This window comes from Cetorhinus maximus, chromosome 13 (genome assembly GCF_964194155.1).
Source record: "Cetorhinus maximus chromosome 13, sCetMax3.hap1.1, whole genome shotgun sequence".
NCBI classification, from domain to species: Eukaryota; Metazoa; Chordata; class Chondrichthyes; order Lamniformes; family Cetorhinidae; genus Cetorhinus; species Cetorhinus maximus.
In genome coordinates this window covers 70,555,221-70,572,552 of record NC_135891.1, presented here as the reverse complement: position 1 = coordinate 70,572,552, position 17,332 = coordinate 70,555,221, and the positions used below count along the sequence as shown (strand labels likewise).

Here is a 17,332-nt window from a genome sequence, read left to right as displayed (position 1 = left end):
GTTTTAAGGTGAGTCTTCCACCCCTATCTCAGAAGGAAGTCCTGCCTTATATAGCTGTCAGCCAATCAAGTAGTCCCAGCTGCGCAACCGGGATCCACTGCTGGGACTACAGGTATCCCCCAATGTTGAGGATCCTCCACAGACAGGGTTGCAGCAAGGAGGGGGAGTGGGGAGGGTGAGGTCTGGGTTCAAAAGGCCAGGAGTGGAGGGTTAAAGGGGAAAATGACCTTTGGGGGGTCTCCGATGGGCTCAGGGGCCTGCAAAGGAGGCTCCTGACCCCTTGCCTGACACCAGCACACCCAGCTAAAGCTGTTGGGCTTCCTGCATGGCGATGGCCTCCCACCGCGGGGAGGTAAAATATCAGCAGGGGTGGGATGAAACCCTTAAGTGGCCCAAGGGTGGACAGGCTACCCCACCCCCTGTAAAACTTCAGACAGGTCAGGAAGGCCATGCATTGGATTTTACATGCTCCCTCTCCCGCGATCAAACCCTCCAGCAAGGGAGTGTAAAATCTAGCCCATAGTGTCAAAAGCCACCTGTAAGAATGTTCATCTTAACATTGAACAGCAATGTGAGGGAGGTCCTACAACAGGAAACTAGAGGCACTCCAAACAGGGCACCAGGAGATCCAGTGGATAGGAGTGGTAAATAAAGACCAGCACTCTGATTAGATTGAGTGTAATGTAGGATACAAGTCATGTGGATTGTGCCATAGTGGTGATTTTAAGGGTCTCCCACACTTCAGATCCAGAAAGAAGTTGTTTGTTATTAAACTCTTAACTGCATTCCTCATTACACATGGTTGCTACCGTATACAATTTTAATAAAATGAACACTGACTAAAAGGTTTCTTTATGCAGTTCCAGGACAGTGAGTGGGCCATAGGGTAATGGAGCAACAAGGTGACAAGACAGTATCTGGATTACAGGCTGATGGATAATCCCATGCCAAGTAATGACAAAGCTGAGATAACCAGCTTAAACTGACAGATTGGATGCGTGTTGTGATAGGATATTCTGTGCCGTTACTGGGGAATAAACTAAGCTATATATCCAAAGTAAAATGCTACAAATCTGAAAAAAAAAGGGAAATACTCAGCAGGTCTGGCAGCATCTGTGGGGAGAATCACAGAGTCAAAGTTTCTAGTCTGTAAGCCTTCATCGGATGTATCATTTTCCAGTTCTGACGAAGGGTTTCAGACCTGAAACGTTAACTCTGTTTCTCTCTCAACAGATGCTGCCAGACCTGCTGAGTATTTCCAGCATTTTGTGTTTATATACTATCTATTTAAAAAAATTTAATTGTAGCACAGTCAAATCCTCTTCAGCTATCCCAATGCTCTCTTTTGCCACACAAATTAACTACAAGCACACTCCAGCCCTTCACTTTGCACAGTTGCTGTTTTAAAGTTTTGTAATTGGAAGCTGCTTATTCAACCTGTAAGGGTCAATGGACTCTGTTAATTAGAAACAATCTCAACGTGATGTTGTGTACTGTTACAGTAAGACTGTCAGGATATTGCTTGGGTTACAGCCTTGCACAGATCAGCCAGATCTCCACATGTGACAGTAACCGCTAAGGGATGGGTGTTCAGTCTGCAGTACAGCGCTGAACCATTACTCACAATCCTGTGTAGCTGAACCTGTCAAGTGGTTTCATTATGAGTAACCAGTGCTGCCCTGCCATTTTGATATCAGGTCCTCTTAGCGAGATAGCAAAAGTCAAGAACCAAAATTGTTGATAATCTGGCCTTTCTGGTGCTTGGGTCTGTAGTTGAAGCAACGTATGGGTATACAATACCTTACAGTCTCAGTTGCTCTTTAACAGGACATTTTATTGAGCCACACCTTTCAAGTGGAGCAACTCTATATTTAACCCTTTGCTGGCTGGCCTAGCTGAGAATAGTACTGAATTCTAGTTACTCTATAATCATCACTAAAAGTTCATCACTGGCAGAGGGTTCCCATTTACCTGAATCGAATGCTCTGCATCCACAGGTTGCTGCACAGTTGGGAGACCTTATTATTTAAACAATCAATGAAACTAACCACATAGACAGGAATCTGGGTGCTTAATGAGAATCTCCTCGAACCTGATTGAAGAGGACTCAGCACAGAAGGAGCCCATGCTGCCTACCGTTCATATGGAGCGCTCTGCCATAATCCCATATCCTTGTTCTTTCCCTGTAGCCTTCATTATTTCCCTTCAGAAGTTTATCTAATTCCCCTTTGCCAGTGAAGGGTTAAATGTGAGGGCTGTGCTGGATGCTGTACATTCAAACGTTCAGTGAGTGGAGCTGCCGTTGAACAATTCAGAGATACAGTCTACACAGGTCAACAAGAAGCAACACTTCTTACAGAAACACCAATCAATTCCTATCCATCAGTTTGTACACTTACACTTAATTCTCTGCATTGAAAAGAAATTCCTGCGTTAAATGGAAAATGTCTGCAGCCACTATTCGTAAAGTTTAAAAAAATATTAGGCAGAATTGCATAATCTCAAAAAAAAAAGAAAGCTGATAAAACTGACACGGTATTCTGTTATGAAATATTTCCATGGAATATATTACACAGACATATTCTGCTTCGCTCCCCTAAACACCTCAATAAAAATAAAAACAACAAACAGAAACATTAAGAACCCAGAACTCTGGTTCTGTTTTGAAAGACACTGTACATTATGTACATTGCTTGCTGGTGACGACAATGGTTTTGCAGCTTGTATTGAGTCCACCTGTTTAGAACCACGCACGGTATTAACTGCTCTGAGCTGCTTATGTCTTGCACACGCCCTCAATCGCATTTCAATGATGCTCGGTATTGCTGCTTTGGTCCCGACTCTGTTCCTGGTCTTTCTCACCAGCTGTCGATGAGGAGGACGAGGACGAGGAGGAGGATGACTTTCCTGTCAATTTATAGGCTGCCATTAGCTGCTGGACCCGCTCTGGCAAGGGCTCCCATTTCGCAAACCCAGCATCATTCTGCAGGAAGATGAGAGCTGTAGAGTGCACAGCTTTATAATAGATATCCTCCCTACAAATAAACAAAACACAGTTTTTAGATCGCTCATCTCAAATCATAATGGGCAGCCTCTCCTCTGTGACTCTCCCTTCACCACGTGACCCACTCCCCTCACCGCGTGACCCTCCCCTCTCACCGCGTGACCCTCTCCCCTCACCCCATGACTCTCTCCCCTCACCCCGAGACCCTCTCCCCTCACCCCGAGACCCTGTCCCCCTCACCGCGTGACCCTCTCCCCATGACTCTCTCCCATCGCCCCGAGACCCTCTCCCCCTCACTGCGTGACCCTCTCCCCTCACCCTGTGACTCTCTCCCCTCACCGCTTGACCCTCTCCCCTCAACGCGTGACCCTCTCCCCTCACCCCATGACCCTCTCCCCCCCTCACCCCGAGACCCTCTCCCTTCACCCCATGACTCTCTCCCCTCACCCCATGACCTTCTCCCCCTCACCCCGAGACCCTCTCCCCCTAACCCCATGACCCTCTACCCCTCACCCCGTGACCTTCTCCCCCTCACCCCGTGACCCTCTTCCCCTCACCCCGTGACCCTCTCCCACTCACCCCGCGACCCTCTCCCCCTCACCCTGCGACCCTCTCCCCTCACCCCGTGACCCTCTCCTCCTCACCCCGCGACCCTCTCCCCCTCACCCCGTGACCCTCTCCTCCTCACTCCGCCACTCTCTCCCGCTCACCCCGTGACCCTTTCCCCCTCACCCCGTGACCCTCTCCCCCTCACCCCTCCACTCTCCCTCACCTCGCGACCCTCTCCCTCACCCCGCGACCCTCTCCCCCCGTGAACCTCTCCCCCTCACCCCGCCACTCTCTCCCCTCACCCCGCCACTCTCTCCCTCACCCCACCACTCTCTCCCACTCACCCCGCCACTCTCTCCCCTCACCCTGCCACTCTCTCCCCCTCACCCCGCCACTTTCTCCCCTCACCCCGCGACATTCTCCTCCTCACCCCGCCACTCTCTCCCCCTCATCCCGCCACTCTCTCCCCCTCACCCTGCCACTCTCTCCCCCTCACCCCATGACTCTCTCCCCCTCACCCCATGACTCTCTCCCCCTCACCCCGCGACTCTCTCCCCCTCACCCCTTGACCCTCTCCCCCTCACCCCGCGACCTTCTTCCCTCACCGCGTGACTCTCTCCCCCTCACCCCATGACTCTCTCCCCCTCACCCTGCCACTCTCTCCCCCTCACCCCATGACTCTCCCCACCTCACCCCGCGACTCTCCCTCACCCCGCGACTCTCTCCCTCTCACCCGCGACTCTCTCCCACTCACCCCGCGACTCTCTCCCCCTCACCCTGCGACTCTCTCCCCCTCACCCCGCGACTCTCTGCCCCTCACCCGCGACTCTCTCCCCCTTCACCCCATGACTCTCTCCCCCTCACCCCGCGACTCTCCCCCTCACCCCATGACTCTCCCCCCTCACCCTGTGACTCTCTCCCCCTCATCCTGTGACTCTCTCCCCCTCATCCTGTAACTCTCCCCTCTCACCCCATAACTCTTCCCCCTCACCCCGTAACTCTCCCCCCTCACCCCGTGACACTCCCCCCCTCACCCTGTGACTCTCCCCCCTCACCTTGACCCTCACCCTGTGGCTCTCCCCCTCACCCTGTGACTTCCCCCCTCGTCCCCTCCCCTTACCCCGTGACTCTCCCCCCTCACCGTGACTGTTCCCCCTCACCCTGTGACCCTCACCCCGTGACTCTCTCCCCTCACCCCGCGACTCTCCCTTCACCCCGCGACTCTCTGCCCCTCACCCGTGACCCTTTCCCCCTCACCCCGTGACCCTCTCCCCCTCACCCCTCCACTCTCCCTCACCTCGCGACCCTCTCCCTCACCCCGCGACCCTCTCCCCCCGTGAACCTCTCCCCCTCACCCCGCCACTCTCTCCCACTCACCCCGCCACTCTCTCCCCTCACCCCGCGACTCTCTCCCCCTCACCCCTTGACCCTCTCCCCCTCACCCTGCGACCTTCTTCCCTCACCGCGTGACTCTCTCCCCCTCACCCTGCCACTCTCTCCCCCTCACCCCATGACTCTCCCCCCCTCACCCCGCGACTCTCCCTCACCCCGCGACTCTCTCCCTCTCACCCGCGACTCTCTCCCACTCACCCCGCGACTCTCTCCCCCTCACCCTGCGACTCTCTCCCCCTCACCCCGCGACTCTCTGCCCCTCACCCGCGACTCTCTCCCCCTCACCCCGCAACTCTCCCCCTTCCCCCCGTGACTCTCCCCCCTCACCCCATGACTCTCCCCCCACACCCTGTGACACTCCCTCCTCGCCCCGTGACTCTCTCCCCCCCACCCCATGACACACTCTCCCTCACCCTGTAACTCTCCCCCACATCCTGTAACTCTCCCCCTTCACCCCGTAACTCTCCCCACTCACCCCGTGACTCTCGCCCCTCATCCTGTGACTCTTCCCTCTCACCCTGTGGCCCTCCCCCATCCTGTGACTCTCCCATCATTATTAATTACTCTGTGCACAATCCCCATCCTCAGTCCATGACAGGTAGATATAATTTGTAAATAAGATAAACATAGATCACACAGCCCATTTGTCTGCCAGCCATGCCATGACCAGGTGATGCTGTAAATCTTACTTTTTGCAGATGTGCTGTGCCCCGCTCCTGTACTCGTGCTCATAGGCTGGAACAAGGATTTGGTGTCGTTTAAACTTGCTCTCCTCCATTCGGACGAGAGCTGCTGTTGGAGGGTTCCTCCATTCAGGGATGAACACTATGAATGAAAGTGGCTCGCTAGAGCTTCCCAACAGCTCCTGTTTGAAGGCAAAAAAAAAGGAATAGGTTAACAGGTTCATAGGTCACCCAACTTCAGAGTTTTCATCCACAGGGCAAGTCAGTGCCTTTCTGAATGACCTCAATCTCTCAAACCCACCCTCACATCAAACCCACCAACCTCTCAAACTCACCATCCTCTCAAACCCATCAACCGCTTAAACTCATCAACCTCTCAAACTCACCAACCTCTCAAACTCAACAACCTCTCAAACTCACCAACCTCTCAAAGTCACCAACCTCTCAAACTCACCAACCTCTCAATCTCACCAACCTCTCAAACCCATCAACCGCTTAAACTCATCAACCTCTCAAACCCATCAACCGCTTAAACTCATCAACCTCTCAAACTCACCAACCTCTCAAACTCACCAACCTCTCAAACTCACCAACCTCTCAAACTCACCAACCTCTCAAACTCACCAACCGCTTAAACTCACCAACCTCTCAAACTCACCAACCTCTCAAACTCACCAACCGCTTAAACTCACCAACCTCTCAAACTCACCAACCTCTCAAACTCACCAACCTCTCAAACTCACCAACCTCTCAAACCCGCCAATCTCTCAAACTCATTAACCTCTCAAACCCATCGACCTCTCAAACTCACCAACCTCTCAAACCCACCACCCTCACATCCTCTCAAACTCATCATCCTCTCAAACCACCACCCTCTCAAACCCACCAGCCTTCAGAATCCACTTTTTCAGAATATCCCTCAACTTCATCTCTACACCTTCTCATCATATCCTCAATATCACCCTCCCACCTTCTCATCATACCTCTCAACTCATCTATTCACATTCTGACCATATCCGTTGGCAACAACTATTTACCTTCCCATCATCTACTTGAATGAGATTTCCTGGAACCTAAGTCTACAATTCTATTACTCAGAGTATAATTATGCAAGACTAACTGCTCCCCTTACTGTTGTCTTTTTATGAATGCTTTATCATACTAAACAATTTGAAAATTTCCAATATATCACCATAAAATCTCTTCTTTTCATTGAAACAAGCCCACACAATTGTGGAACCTCACAATTCCAATTCCTCATCTGAGGAAAAACATCTTTTTGCCTTGAATGACACACTATCTACAAGAGTTTGATCAACACCTTAGGAAGCAACTAAGCATTCATTTTTATTTGTACCTAATCCCTCTACCAATGCATCCAGCTTGTCATGTTTCAGGAATATTGGCTAGTTAACCTGTAAGGCATTTCAGGTAATTCATCTCAAATTAAATTCAGCATGAGGTTAAATCAACAGAACACACAAGTTTTTATTGTGCAATGAATGGATTCAGGAGACCCCAGTGGGTGATAACTGACGGGAATCCTACACCTCTGATGATGGTGGCCAGTGTGATTGATAAGTCAACTGGCCAATACTTTGACACAGAGAGCCATGGTAGGGTCAGGAACTTGGCTTTTGGTTTCCTGTCCAGTTAAGAAGGGGGACCATCTCTAGCTTCTAGTAATCTGGAATTGTGTCAACCGCAGAAAAGAGAACTCTGTCTCCAAGTTTGGCACCAACTAATTTCAGTCAGTAAAGTAAGATTAGTTCATTAACAGAGATAGTGTGGCATGCTTTGTTATTGTCTATGATCTGAGGAATTTTCAGAAGTATATTGAATTTCACTGTAAACTTTATCCTGTCTGTTCATGTTACCTGTGAAATCAAGCAGCTTGTTGGAATGAAGTCTGTATCACTGCGCTCTTAACCAACTCGAGTCCAAGATATCTCTTAGCTTTAGCTCAAAACTGGTCTGGTTACCTCCCTTATCTCTGGCATAGGTTCGGATGTAATTAGAGGCACCTTTATTCTACTGTTGATCAAGGCTAGCCGATGCTGTGTGTGAAAAAGTGAGGAAGGATCTTCCACGATGCAAGAAGAGGGCACCTGTTACCATCCCTAGAGACAATGCAGAGATCTGGATTGTAATCCTTTCTCCATCTACATGAGTGGAAGGTGCCTGGTTGCTTGGCATCATGGAGTAGATGGCGACCACCAGCAGTGGACCCAGGCTAACAGTTGTTCACCTGCTTCATCAACTGGATTCCATCCCCATGGCTGTAATGGCTGTTGAAATCGGCAGCAAGGACTTCAGAATGAGTGGTAAAGGGTAATACTGAAAGGGGGGCACTTGACCTTAGGTGGTTTGTACATGTTGGTGTTTGTTTTGTCTCCAAATTTCACAGTGGCTATGAAGACTTTATTGGATTATCAGTGTGGTGACTATACGTGCACAACTGTCCAAGTTCCATACCCAATTAGGAATAAAGCCTGCTTCAATATAAACTCACACTATATTCCTCAAGGTCTCCTTAAAATAAATCCAAATTGCACACCACTTCTTTTCAAATTAGGCTGACCTTTCCTTGATTTCCTTTGGGTTCTTCTTTGGCTAGCTAGCCACATCTTGCTTCAAGCTTTCTTGTGCAAGCATTAATTATTTGTTGCCAGTTTCTTAAAGTAAGCATCATAACTCCATGTGTCAGCTGAAATGCCACATTATTTTAGATTGGTCTTTAGGCAACCCTTTTATCTTTTGAATGGACTTCCACAAGAGCATTTACCAAGCTTCATGTCATCTTCTTGGGAAGTTTAGTATCAGGTATTTGGACTATGTGATTACCCCACCTTGACTGTGCTTTTACTACCACTGTCTCTCTGTTTGACATATATAATCTTTCTCAGTGTTCGTAATCCTAAACCACTGTTGAATATTCACCATCTTTCTGAGGTGGAGGTGACTGAGTTTTCTGTTTGGCGACTGTACATCCTTTAGCTATTGCACATACGAAGTAAGCTGTCTAACAATTGCTTTCTAGACTTTAACTTCTGTTGATAATTTAATGCTCTTTTAATCACATTACCTCACATGGAACCTTCCAATGATATTACTGGATTTGAAAAAAAAAACCTACAATTCTCTTCACCATCTAAGAATACAGTACGTGACATGATGCTTCCTTGGTAGGTGAACCTGTCCACTGCAGATAGCATATGCAATAGTAATATTGGGTGGCTCATAAGTTTTTCCAGATCAGCTGTCTGAAATATAACTTCTGTCTTCTGCAGATTGATGGTGGGGCCATATTTTTTACAAGAATCTAGAAATGATTGAGTATGACTTGAAGGCCCTCTTCAGTGTGGGCACCCACAGCGCAATCAACAGGTAATGAGAACTCCCAAACAATTTTTCAGAGATCTGAGTTTTTGAGTGTAGATGATGGAAATTGTACATTGCCATTCATTTTGAAGTGAACGAGCACTCCTTTATCCAGGTTCCTCCAGGCATAAGCAAGCATAGAAACAAACAAGGTACTAAGATGGGAGCTGGAATACAACCCTGTTGAACTCCATCGGAGACAGGTAAGGGGATGGAAACGTCACTATCTTCCATTATGGGACTGTTGCATCATCAGGTTAAGCTGCTTGAGATAATCAACATTGGCCAGCATTTTGCAAAGGCCCTCTCTGCTGACTGTATCAAAGATCTTTGTAAGATCAACAAAGACACAATAAAGGCCCAGTGTTTTGTTCTCAAGCCTTTTCCTGAGCTTGTATGGCGGTAAAGACCATATCAGTCGTACCTTTGCCTCTTCTCAATCCACACTGGCTGTCAGGCAACAACTTAGCAGCTAAATTCCTGATGTAACAGTTTAAAATGATCCTAGCAAGGATTTTCCCTGCAATGATAAGAAGGGATTTTTACAAAGATACCTACTGCTCTTGTGTTTGATTAGATGGATAATGGATGCATCTCTACACTCTTGCAGGATGATTTATTTTTGCCCATCAACTGGTAAAGATGAGAGAGTGAACCGGTTGGTGCCCCCCTGCTTAATATATCTCAGCAAGCGTAGCATTGGTGCCTTGCCACTGGAGAGACTCTACTGCCTTAATGATCTCAAGAAACATGAGTTTCTTCAGCAAGAGGCATTACTAATGGACTGGGAGATAGCTGATTTATGACCTTATTTTCTATGCAGGCCATCCAGTTAAGTAGACTCTTAAAATGGTTAGAATGGTTAGCCCAACTATCCAAAATTAGGATATTGTCAGTTAATAAGGTGTAGTCATCAACACTTATCAGGAGACAGGAGGCCACAGACAGTTTGCAGTATCTCATAGAACCTTTTCATGCATGTCAGTAATCATCTGGATGTCCTCAACTTTCTTTGATAGCTCATTATTTTGACTGTTATATACAACTTTCTCTGGTGTTGATGACAGATGTTTGACAAAGGGTCAATTTTTCACAGAGCAATTCAGCGTCTCTATATTGCTCTCATCAAACCAGTCATGGTGTTTTCTGGTTTGTGGTCGTAGGGTCTTAACTAGCTGCAAAAGCATCCCTAAAGTTTTTCCAGTTCATTTGAATGTTGCTGGAAGTCGTGTTGACAATACTGACTTGATTTTCCAAAGATTCATGGAAGCGATCTTTCATTCTGGCTGTTTTAAGTTTAGCAACACTTAATGTGGTAGTGGATTTTTTCACCTTATAGTCTTCGAAACAGCCATCTGGAGATCTAGTACAATCAAATGAGTCTGTAGATCGTCCAAATCTTGACTCTCCTCATGACTCAAGCCATCTTAACATCTTGACTGCATACTGGTCTGCGAGAGGGATGTCAATTTGGTGCCAATGTTAGTTTACTTTATGATTTAGTGGTTATGGTATATAATTTCATGGTTAGGTACCTTTACAGCTGTAATATTTTATGATATTTATGTATCATTTTGCAGTTATGGCAATGACCTATGGTTTGCAAATTATTGTACTGGGATACCAATCAATTGTTCTATTTTGCTATATCATTTTGTAGTTTTACTATTTGTACATAATTATATGGTCTTCGTGTATAATTTTACAGTTATTGTTTTGGTATATGGATCAGGTATTGATTTATGATTTCATGGTCTTGTTGGGGTTATCACTGTAATGAGGAGTGAGGGCTGGGATGCTGTCTCCCAGATGCCGTCATGGCAGTTCAGGGTGCCTACACATGTTGCTGAGGGATCTTAGGGTTTAACTACTTTGAAAAAGGATTGATAAGTATATGGACTGTGCTATCCAGCAATTTTAGATTTTCTGTATTTCTCTTCCAAATAGTGTGGGTTAGATCTGATTCTAATGTTTTGCTTCTTCTCTATCAGATAGTGCAACGAACATTGTAAACATCCAGTTGGAGTGTATGTAACTCAAAGGTCTGGTAGATTTGGAAATTGAATGGGTTACAGCATTCAGTTCGTGAAATATGGAAAGGGTGAGTGTTTCTTTGATCTCGGCTTAACAGCCTGCTAATGATTTCTGTGATTCCATCAGCAGGTTATTAATGACGAATAAAAAGAAGTGCTTTTGCTGAAAAAAGAGACATTTTTGTTGAAGCTTTTCATCTTGCACTCATCAGGACAATTCGCAAGAAAATACCAGTGTCGGGGAAACAACATATACTGTGTGAGAAGAGAATGCTGATCGGTTGGCAAGTGGACTTTGATTGGTTGGCATGCGGATTCTGATTGGAGTTGCCATGGAGAATGCACCAGTTGATGGTGACTGGCAGTTAACTTCCAAGCATTGTTTGAAATTTAAACCAGACAGCTTGACTCTGATTGATCAAGACATTGGCCTGGGGAATGAACCAACGGAATAGCTGTCACTTATTTTGTTTAGCTGAAACAGGCGCAATGTGTGTACACGTTCTTTCTGTCTGCAAAGAACAGGGCCCTGCCTATTAATATATGTAGCTTCCAGTACACGCAAATGTGCCACACTGTGAGTCCAACTGACAATCTTAAATTGGTCGTCAGCATAATTCTTAGCACACTGAGGAATATTTAGCAAATGTTGTCCAATCGCGGAATCACATCTAATGTTGGACACTGCGTTTTGAGTTTTGCAAGGACAGGTTGGTTGGGTACGGTCTGTACACTGCCTGTTGCAAACAGCGGAAGGGACATGCTGTTTGATATGATCTGCCAATCTTTGGGACGTATGGCCTACATACCTGGCATCGCACTGGCACTGAAATTCATGTACCACATTACCCATTTGTGTGATAGGCAGAACGTCTTTTTGGCTTGGCGGCAGCATTGTGTTAGTGGCGAATACCACTCAGGTTGCTACTGCATAGCAACTAGTTTCACCTGTTGCTCAAACTTTTAGGGTACCTTGCCCTTCCAGGGTAATCTGAGGTAGACTGGGCACTTTTCAGGGCTGTTCATGAGTTTGCACGATATACAGTGCGAAATGATCTGGTCAGGGTAGCCATTATCCTGCAGGATGTCTTTGATGTGCCCTATTTCAGCATCAAACTTTCATGGTGAGCAAATGGTTTGGGCCTTATTTACAAGGTTGCCAATAAGATCAATCTTATAGTACATGGAACTGCTTTTTTGTTTTTCACTGGAGGAGAACGTTGGGATTGCACCTGCATCAGCAACAGAATGGAACTGTTGCTAATATTGGGAGACAAGCAGCTGAGCTACAACACTGAATAGAGTAGGAGTTGAAGGGAACCATGGTTATATGCTTTGTATTAGGAATAAACTCTTAATGGGTCAGTCTTGCATGTTCTTTCCCCCTAACTAGGTTGACAAATTTTTCTGCTGCTAATTTTTTACAGTTCTTGGTCTTTTCTGTTTAAAAGAACTAGCATGAGGCCCCTGGTTAGCTCAGACTCTCCTATACCCTCCCAGATTCACTGAAGTAACCCTTTGACCTTGCACTTCCGAAAGGAGGAGTCAGTCTCATACTGTGCAATATTTTTCTATTAATTAAAATGGCTGGACCCATCCAGGAATTCCACTATGTGCCATTGTGGGAAAAGCAAAGTCAGATATGACATTTATGTTCTACATTTGGATGAATAGGTTAAAGCACAGGGTGGGGGCAGATTTTGCAGTGTTGCACAGCATCCTCGCTTATAAATCCCTCATGGTCTAGACCCTCCCTATCCCTGTAATCTCCTCCAGCCCTACAACCCTCCAAGACATGAGCACTCCTCTAATTCTGGCCTCTTGCACATCTCCATTTTCCTTCAGCAACCAAAGCCCTAAATTATGCAATTTCCTTCCTAAGCCTCTCTGCCTCTTTTTCCATTGTGAAGATGTTCCTTACAATCTATCTCTGTGACTAAGTTTTTGCTTATGTGTCTTAATTACTCCGTTTGTGTCTTGGTGTTAAATTTTGTTTGATGGTGCTCCTGTGAAGCTCCTCGGGATGTTTTACTTCTTTAAAGGTGCTATATAAATGCAAGTAGTTCCTGTTGAGAATGTTAATTTGAATACGGTCTGAGAAAATTAACAACCAACCTCACGGACTGCCTCACTTTCCATTAAATGAAAGGAAAGGACCTATGTTGAAAGTGTGTCTTTCATGGCATCAGGATATCCCAAAATGATTCACCCCAGTAAAATATTTTTGAAGTGTAGTAACTGCTGTAATATAGGGAAATTGCTTTCCAATAACAGAACGCTGGGTAGACTAAAGTACTACTCTCCCCGTACATAGCTCAGCACTGAGATCACTACATTGCACCATGGCGGCTGTAATATAGTAAACAAATCATAGTCCAGAACAAGGGGGCAAAACCTTCAAATTAGAGCTAGGACAATCAAGGGTGGCGTCAGAAAGCACTTCTACACACAGAGTAGTGGGAATCTAGAACCCTCACCCTGCAAAAAGCTCTTGAGGCTGCAGATCAATTGAACATTTTAAACTGAGACTGATAGGTTTTTGTTTGGCGAGGGTATTAAGGGTTACAGAACCAAGGCAGGTAGATGGAGTTATGACACTGATCAGTCACGATCCAATTGAATGGCAAAGAAACAGGCTTGAGGGTCTGAATGGTCTCATCCTATGTTCCTAAGCACTCTCAGAATTAACAGAAATAGGTTGCCATTAATATTTACCTCTTTGCTGGGGGAGAAATAATAAAAATAAAACAGTTTCCCCTTTTTGATTTTTATAAACTCTTATGATTTTAAGTGAAGACAAGGTGATTTCATGTATTATGGTTAAGGGACAATTACTAGCGCTCAGCTTCTCTGCCACTGCTAACTTCCCAAAGTACTCAACACTATGGATAGGAGGACAGAAGGCTGGTGGATGGTGAGTAAGGAGTCTTAATTTTTTTCAATCTTTTTGTAAAAATCTAATTTTGTATGTAGTGAGCATTTAACTGAAATCTACAGTTTAAATTCTGAAGTTCCCACCTTAGCCTGGGTTTTAACAAGCTCTCCATTGGGTGAGCGGTTGGGCTTAGTCAATTAAAGAAGCAGCTGAAACTGGTTCCTCTGTAGCTGGGTCAGCTAGCCTTTGTCTTAGGAACATATAAAACCAGCCAACTTAGTATGACTTAGCACTTGAGTGCAACTTGGAATAGAGAGTCTGGGAGTTGGGTGATTATGGGAATTAGGGGAGGAAGGGAAAGCAAAGAGAATAATTTAAGGGTAAGCCATGGCAGGGCAGTTCAGCCATGTGGAATGCTCCTCCTGTGAGATGTGGGAAGTTAGGGACACTTCCAGTGTCCAGAGCAATCACGTGTGCAGGAAATGTCTCCAGCTGCAGCTACTTGAAATCCACATTTCAGAGCTGGAGCTGCGGCTGGAGTCACTGTGGAGCATCGCAAGGCTGAGATCTTCGCGGATAGCATGTACAGTGAGGTGGTCACACCGCAAGTAAAGAGTGCACAGGCGGAAAGGGAATGGATGACCGCCAGAGAGTTAAAGCACCAGGCAGGTAGGGCAGGAACTCCTTGGGTCCATCTCCCTCTCTAACAGATTTTCCATTTTGGATACTGCTGGGGACGAGGGCTTCTCAGGGGAATGCAGCAATAGCCAAGTCTGTGGCATCACGAGTGGTAAGGGGAGAAAAAAAGAGTGGGAGAGCAATAGTGATAGGGGATTTGATTGTAAGGGGAACAGATAGACATTTCTATGGCTGCAGACATGACACCAGAATGGTATGTTGCCTCCCTGGTGCCAGGTTCAAGGATGTCACTGAGTGACTGCAGGACATTCTGAAGGGGGAAGGGTGAACAGCCAGAGATCGTGGTCCATATCGATACCAATGACATAGGTAAAAAGAGGGATGAGGTCCTGGAAGCAGAATATAGGAGACTAGGAAATAAACTAAAAAGCAGGACCTCAAAGGTAGTAATCTCAGGATTACTCCCAGTGCCACCCACTAGTGAGATCAGGGATAGGGAAATAGATCAGATGAATGCGTGGCTGGAGAGATGGTGTAGGAGGTTGAGATTTAGATTCCTGAGGCATTGGTACCAATTCTGGGGAAGATGGGACCTGTACAAGCTGGATGGGTTGCACCCCAGCAGGACCAGGACCAATATCGTCACAGGTGTATTTGCTAGTACTGTGGGGGAAGGTTTAAACTAGATTGGCAAGGGGATGGGAACCTGAGCGAGGAGATACAAGAGAGGGAAACAAAGATAGAAATGAAAGACGTAAAAATAGAAAGCAAAAATGGAAGGCAGAGGAAACAAGGGCTAGCAGCAAATAGGGTCATAGTACAAAAAAAAATGTTAAACTGTTAAAAAGACAAGTCTAAAGGCACTGTATCTGAATGCATGGTGCATTCACAATAAGATAAACAAATTACCAGCACAAATAGATGTAAATGAGTTTGATATGATTGTGATTACGGAGATGTGGCTGCAGGGTGAACCAAGGCTGGGAACTGAATATCCAAGGATATTTGATATTTAGAAAGGACAGGCAAAAAGGAAAAGGAGGTGGGGTGTTGTTGTTAGTTAAGTACAAAATCAATGCAATAATGAGAAAGGATATTGGCTCAGAAAATCTAGATGTAGAATCAGTCTGGGCGAAGCTAAGAAGCAACAAGGGGCAGAAAACATTAGTGGGAGTTGTCTATAGGCCTCCAAACAGTAGTGATAAGGTCGGGGATGGCATTAAACAGGAAATTAGAGATACATGTAACAAGGGTGCTACAGTAATCATGGGTGACTTTAACCTACATATAGACTGGGCAAACCAAATTAGCAATAATACTGTGGCGGATGAATTCCTGGAGTGTGTACGAGGTGTTTTTTTGACAAGTACGTCGAGGAACCAACTAAGGAACAGGCTATCCCAGATTTGGTATTGTGCAATGAGAAGGAGTTAATTAATCATCTTGTTGTGCAGGATCCTTTAGAGAAGAGTGACCATGACATGATAGAAGTCTTCATTAGGATGGAAAGTAATCCAATCTAAAACCAGGGTCCTAAATCTAAACAAAGGAAACTACAAAGGTATGAGAGTTGGCTACGATAGATTAGGGAACTTCATTAAAAGGTGGATAGGCAATGACTAATATTTAAGGATCAAATGCATGCATTGCAACAGTTGTATATTTCCTTCTGGCACAAAAACACAACAGAAAAAGCTGCCCAACCATGGGTAACAAAAGAAATTAAGGATAGTATTAGATCCAAAGAGGTGTCATATAAAGTTGCTAGAAAAAGTAGCAAACCTGAGAATTGAGAGTAGTTTAGAATCCATCAAAGGAGGACCAAGAGATTGATTAAGAGGGGAAAAATAGAGTATGAGAGTAAACTTGCAAGGAACATAAAAGCGGACTGTAAAGGCTTCTATAAGTATGGAAAAGAAAAAGATTAGTGAAGACAAATGTAGGTCCCTTACAGTCCGAAATAGCAGGATTTATAATATGGAACAAGGAAATGGCAGAGCAATTAAACAACTACTTTCATGGAAGAAGACACAAATAACTTCACAGGAATGCTAGGGAACCAAGGGTCTAGTAAGAAGGAGGAATTGAAGGAAATTATTATTCGTAAAAAAATAGTACTGGAGAAATTAATGGGACTGAATGCCAATAAATCCCCAGGGCCTGATAATCTACATCCCAGGGTACTGGAAATGGCCATGGAAATACTGGATGCGTTGGTCGTTATCTTTCAAAATTCTGTAGATTCTGGAACAGTCCCGGCAGATTGGAGGGTAGCAAATGTAACCCCACTATTTAACAAAAGGAGGAAGGGAGAAAACAGCGAATTACAGGCCAGTTAGCCTAACATCAGTGGTAGGGAAAATGCTAGAGTCTATTATAAAGAATGCAATAACAGGACACTTAGAAAATAACAATGGGATTAAACAAAGTGAACATGGATTTATGTAAGGGAAATCATGTTTGACAAACCTACTGGAGTTTTTTGAGGATGTAACTAGTAGAATAGATAAGGGAGAACCAGTGGGTGTGGTGTATTTGGATTTTCAGAAAGCTTTTGATAAAGTCCCACGTAAGAGGTTAATGTGCAAAATTAAAGCACATGGGATTGGGGGATAATATATTGGCATGGATTGGGAATTGGTTAACCGACAGGAAACAGAGTAGGAATAAATGGGTCTTTTTCGGAGTGACAGGCGGTATCTAGTGGGGTACCGCAGGGATCAGTGCTTGGGCACCAGCTACTCACAATGTATATCAATGATTTGGATGAGGGAAC

At 45.6% G+C, this 17,332-nt stretch overlaps 1 protein-coding gene across 1 annotated transcript in view; it reads right to left on the bottom strand.

Moving 5' to 3' along the window:
- Nucleotides 1-1,820: 1,820 nt before the first annotated feature.
- Nucleotides 1,821-17,332, bottom strand: part of pcif1 (phosphorylated CTD interacting factor 1) — a 205,463-nt gene continuing 189,951 nt past the window's right edge. The window contains exons 14-15 of the mRNA XM_078555515.1: nt 5,635-5,810; nt 1,821-3,035 (exon numbers count right to left, since the gene is read on the bottom strand). Of these exons, the coding sequence (XP_078411641.1) occupies nt 2,807-3,035; nt 5,635-5,810 (405 nt within the window). The 3' untranslated portion in view covers nt 1,821-2,806. The remainder of the gene's footprint in view (nt 3,036-5,634; nt 5,811-17,332) is intronic.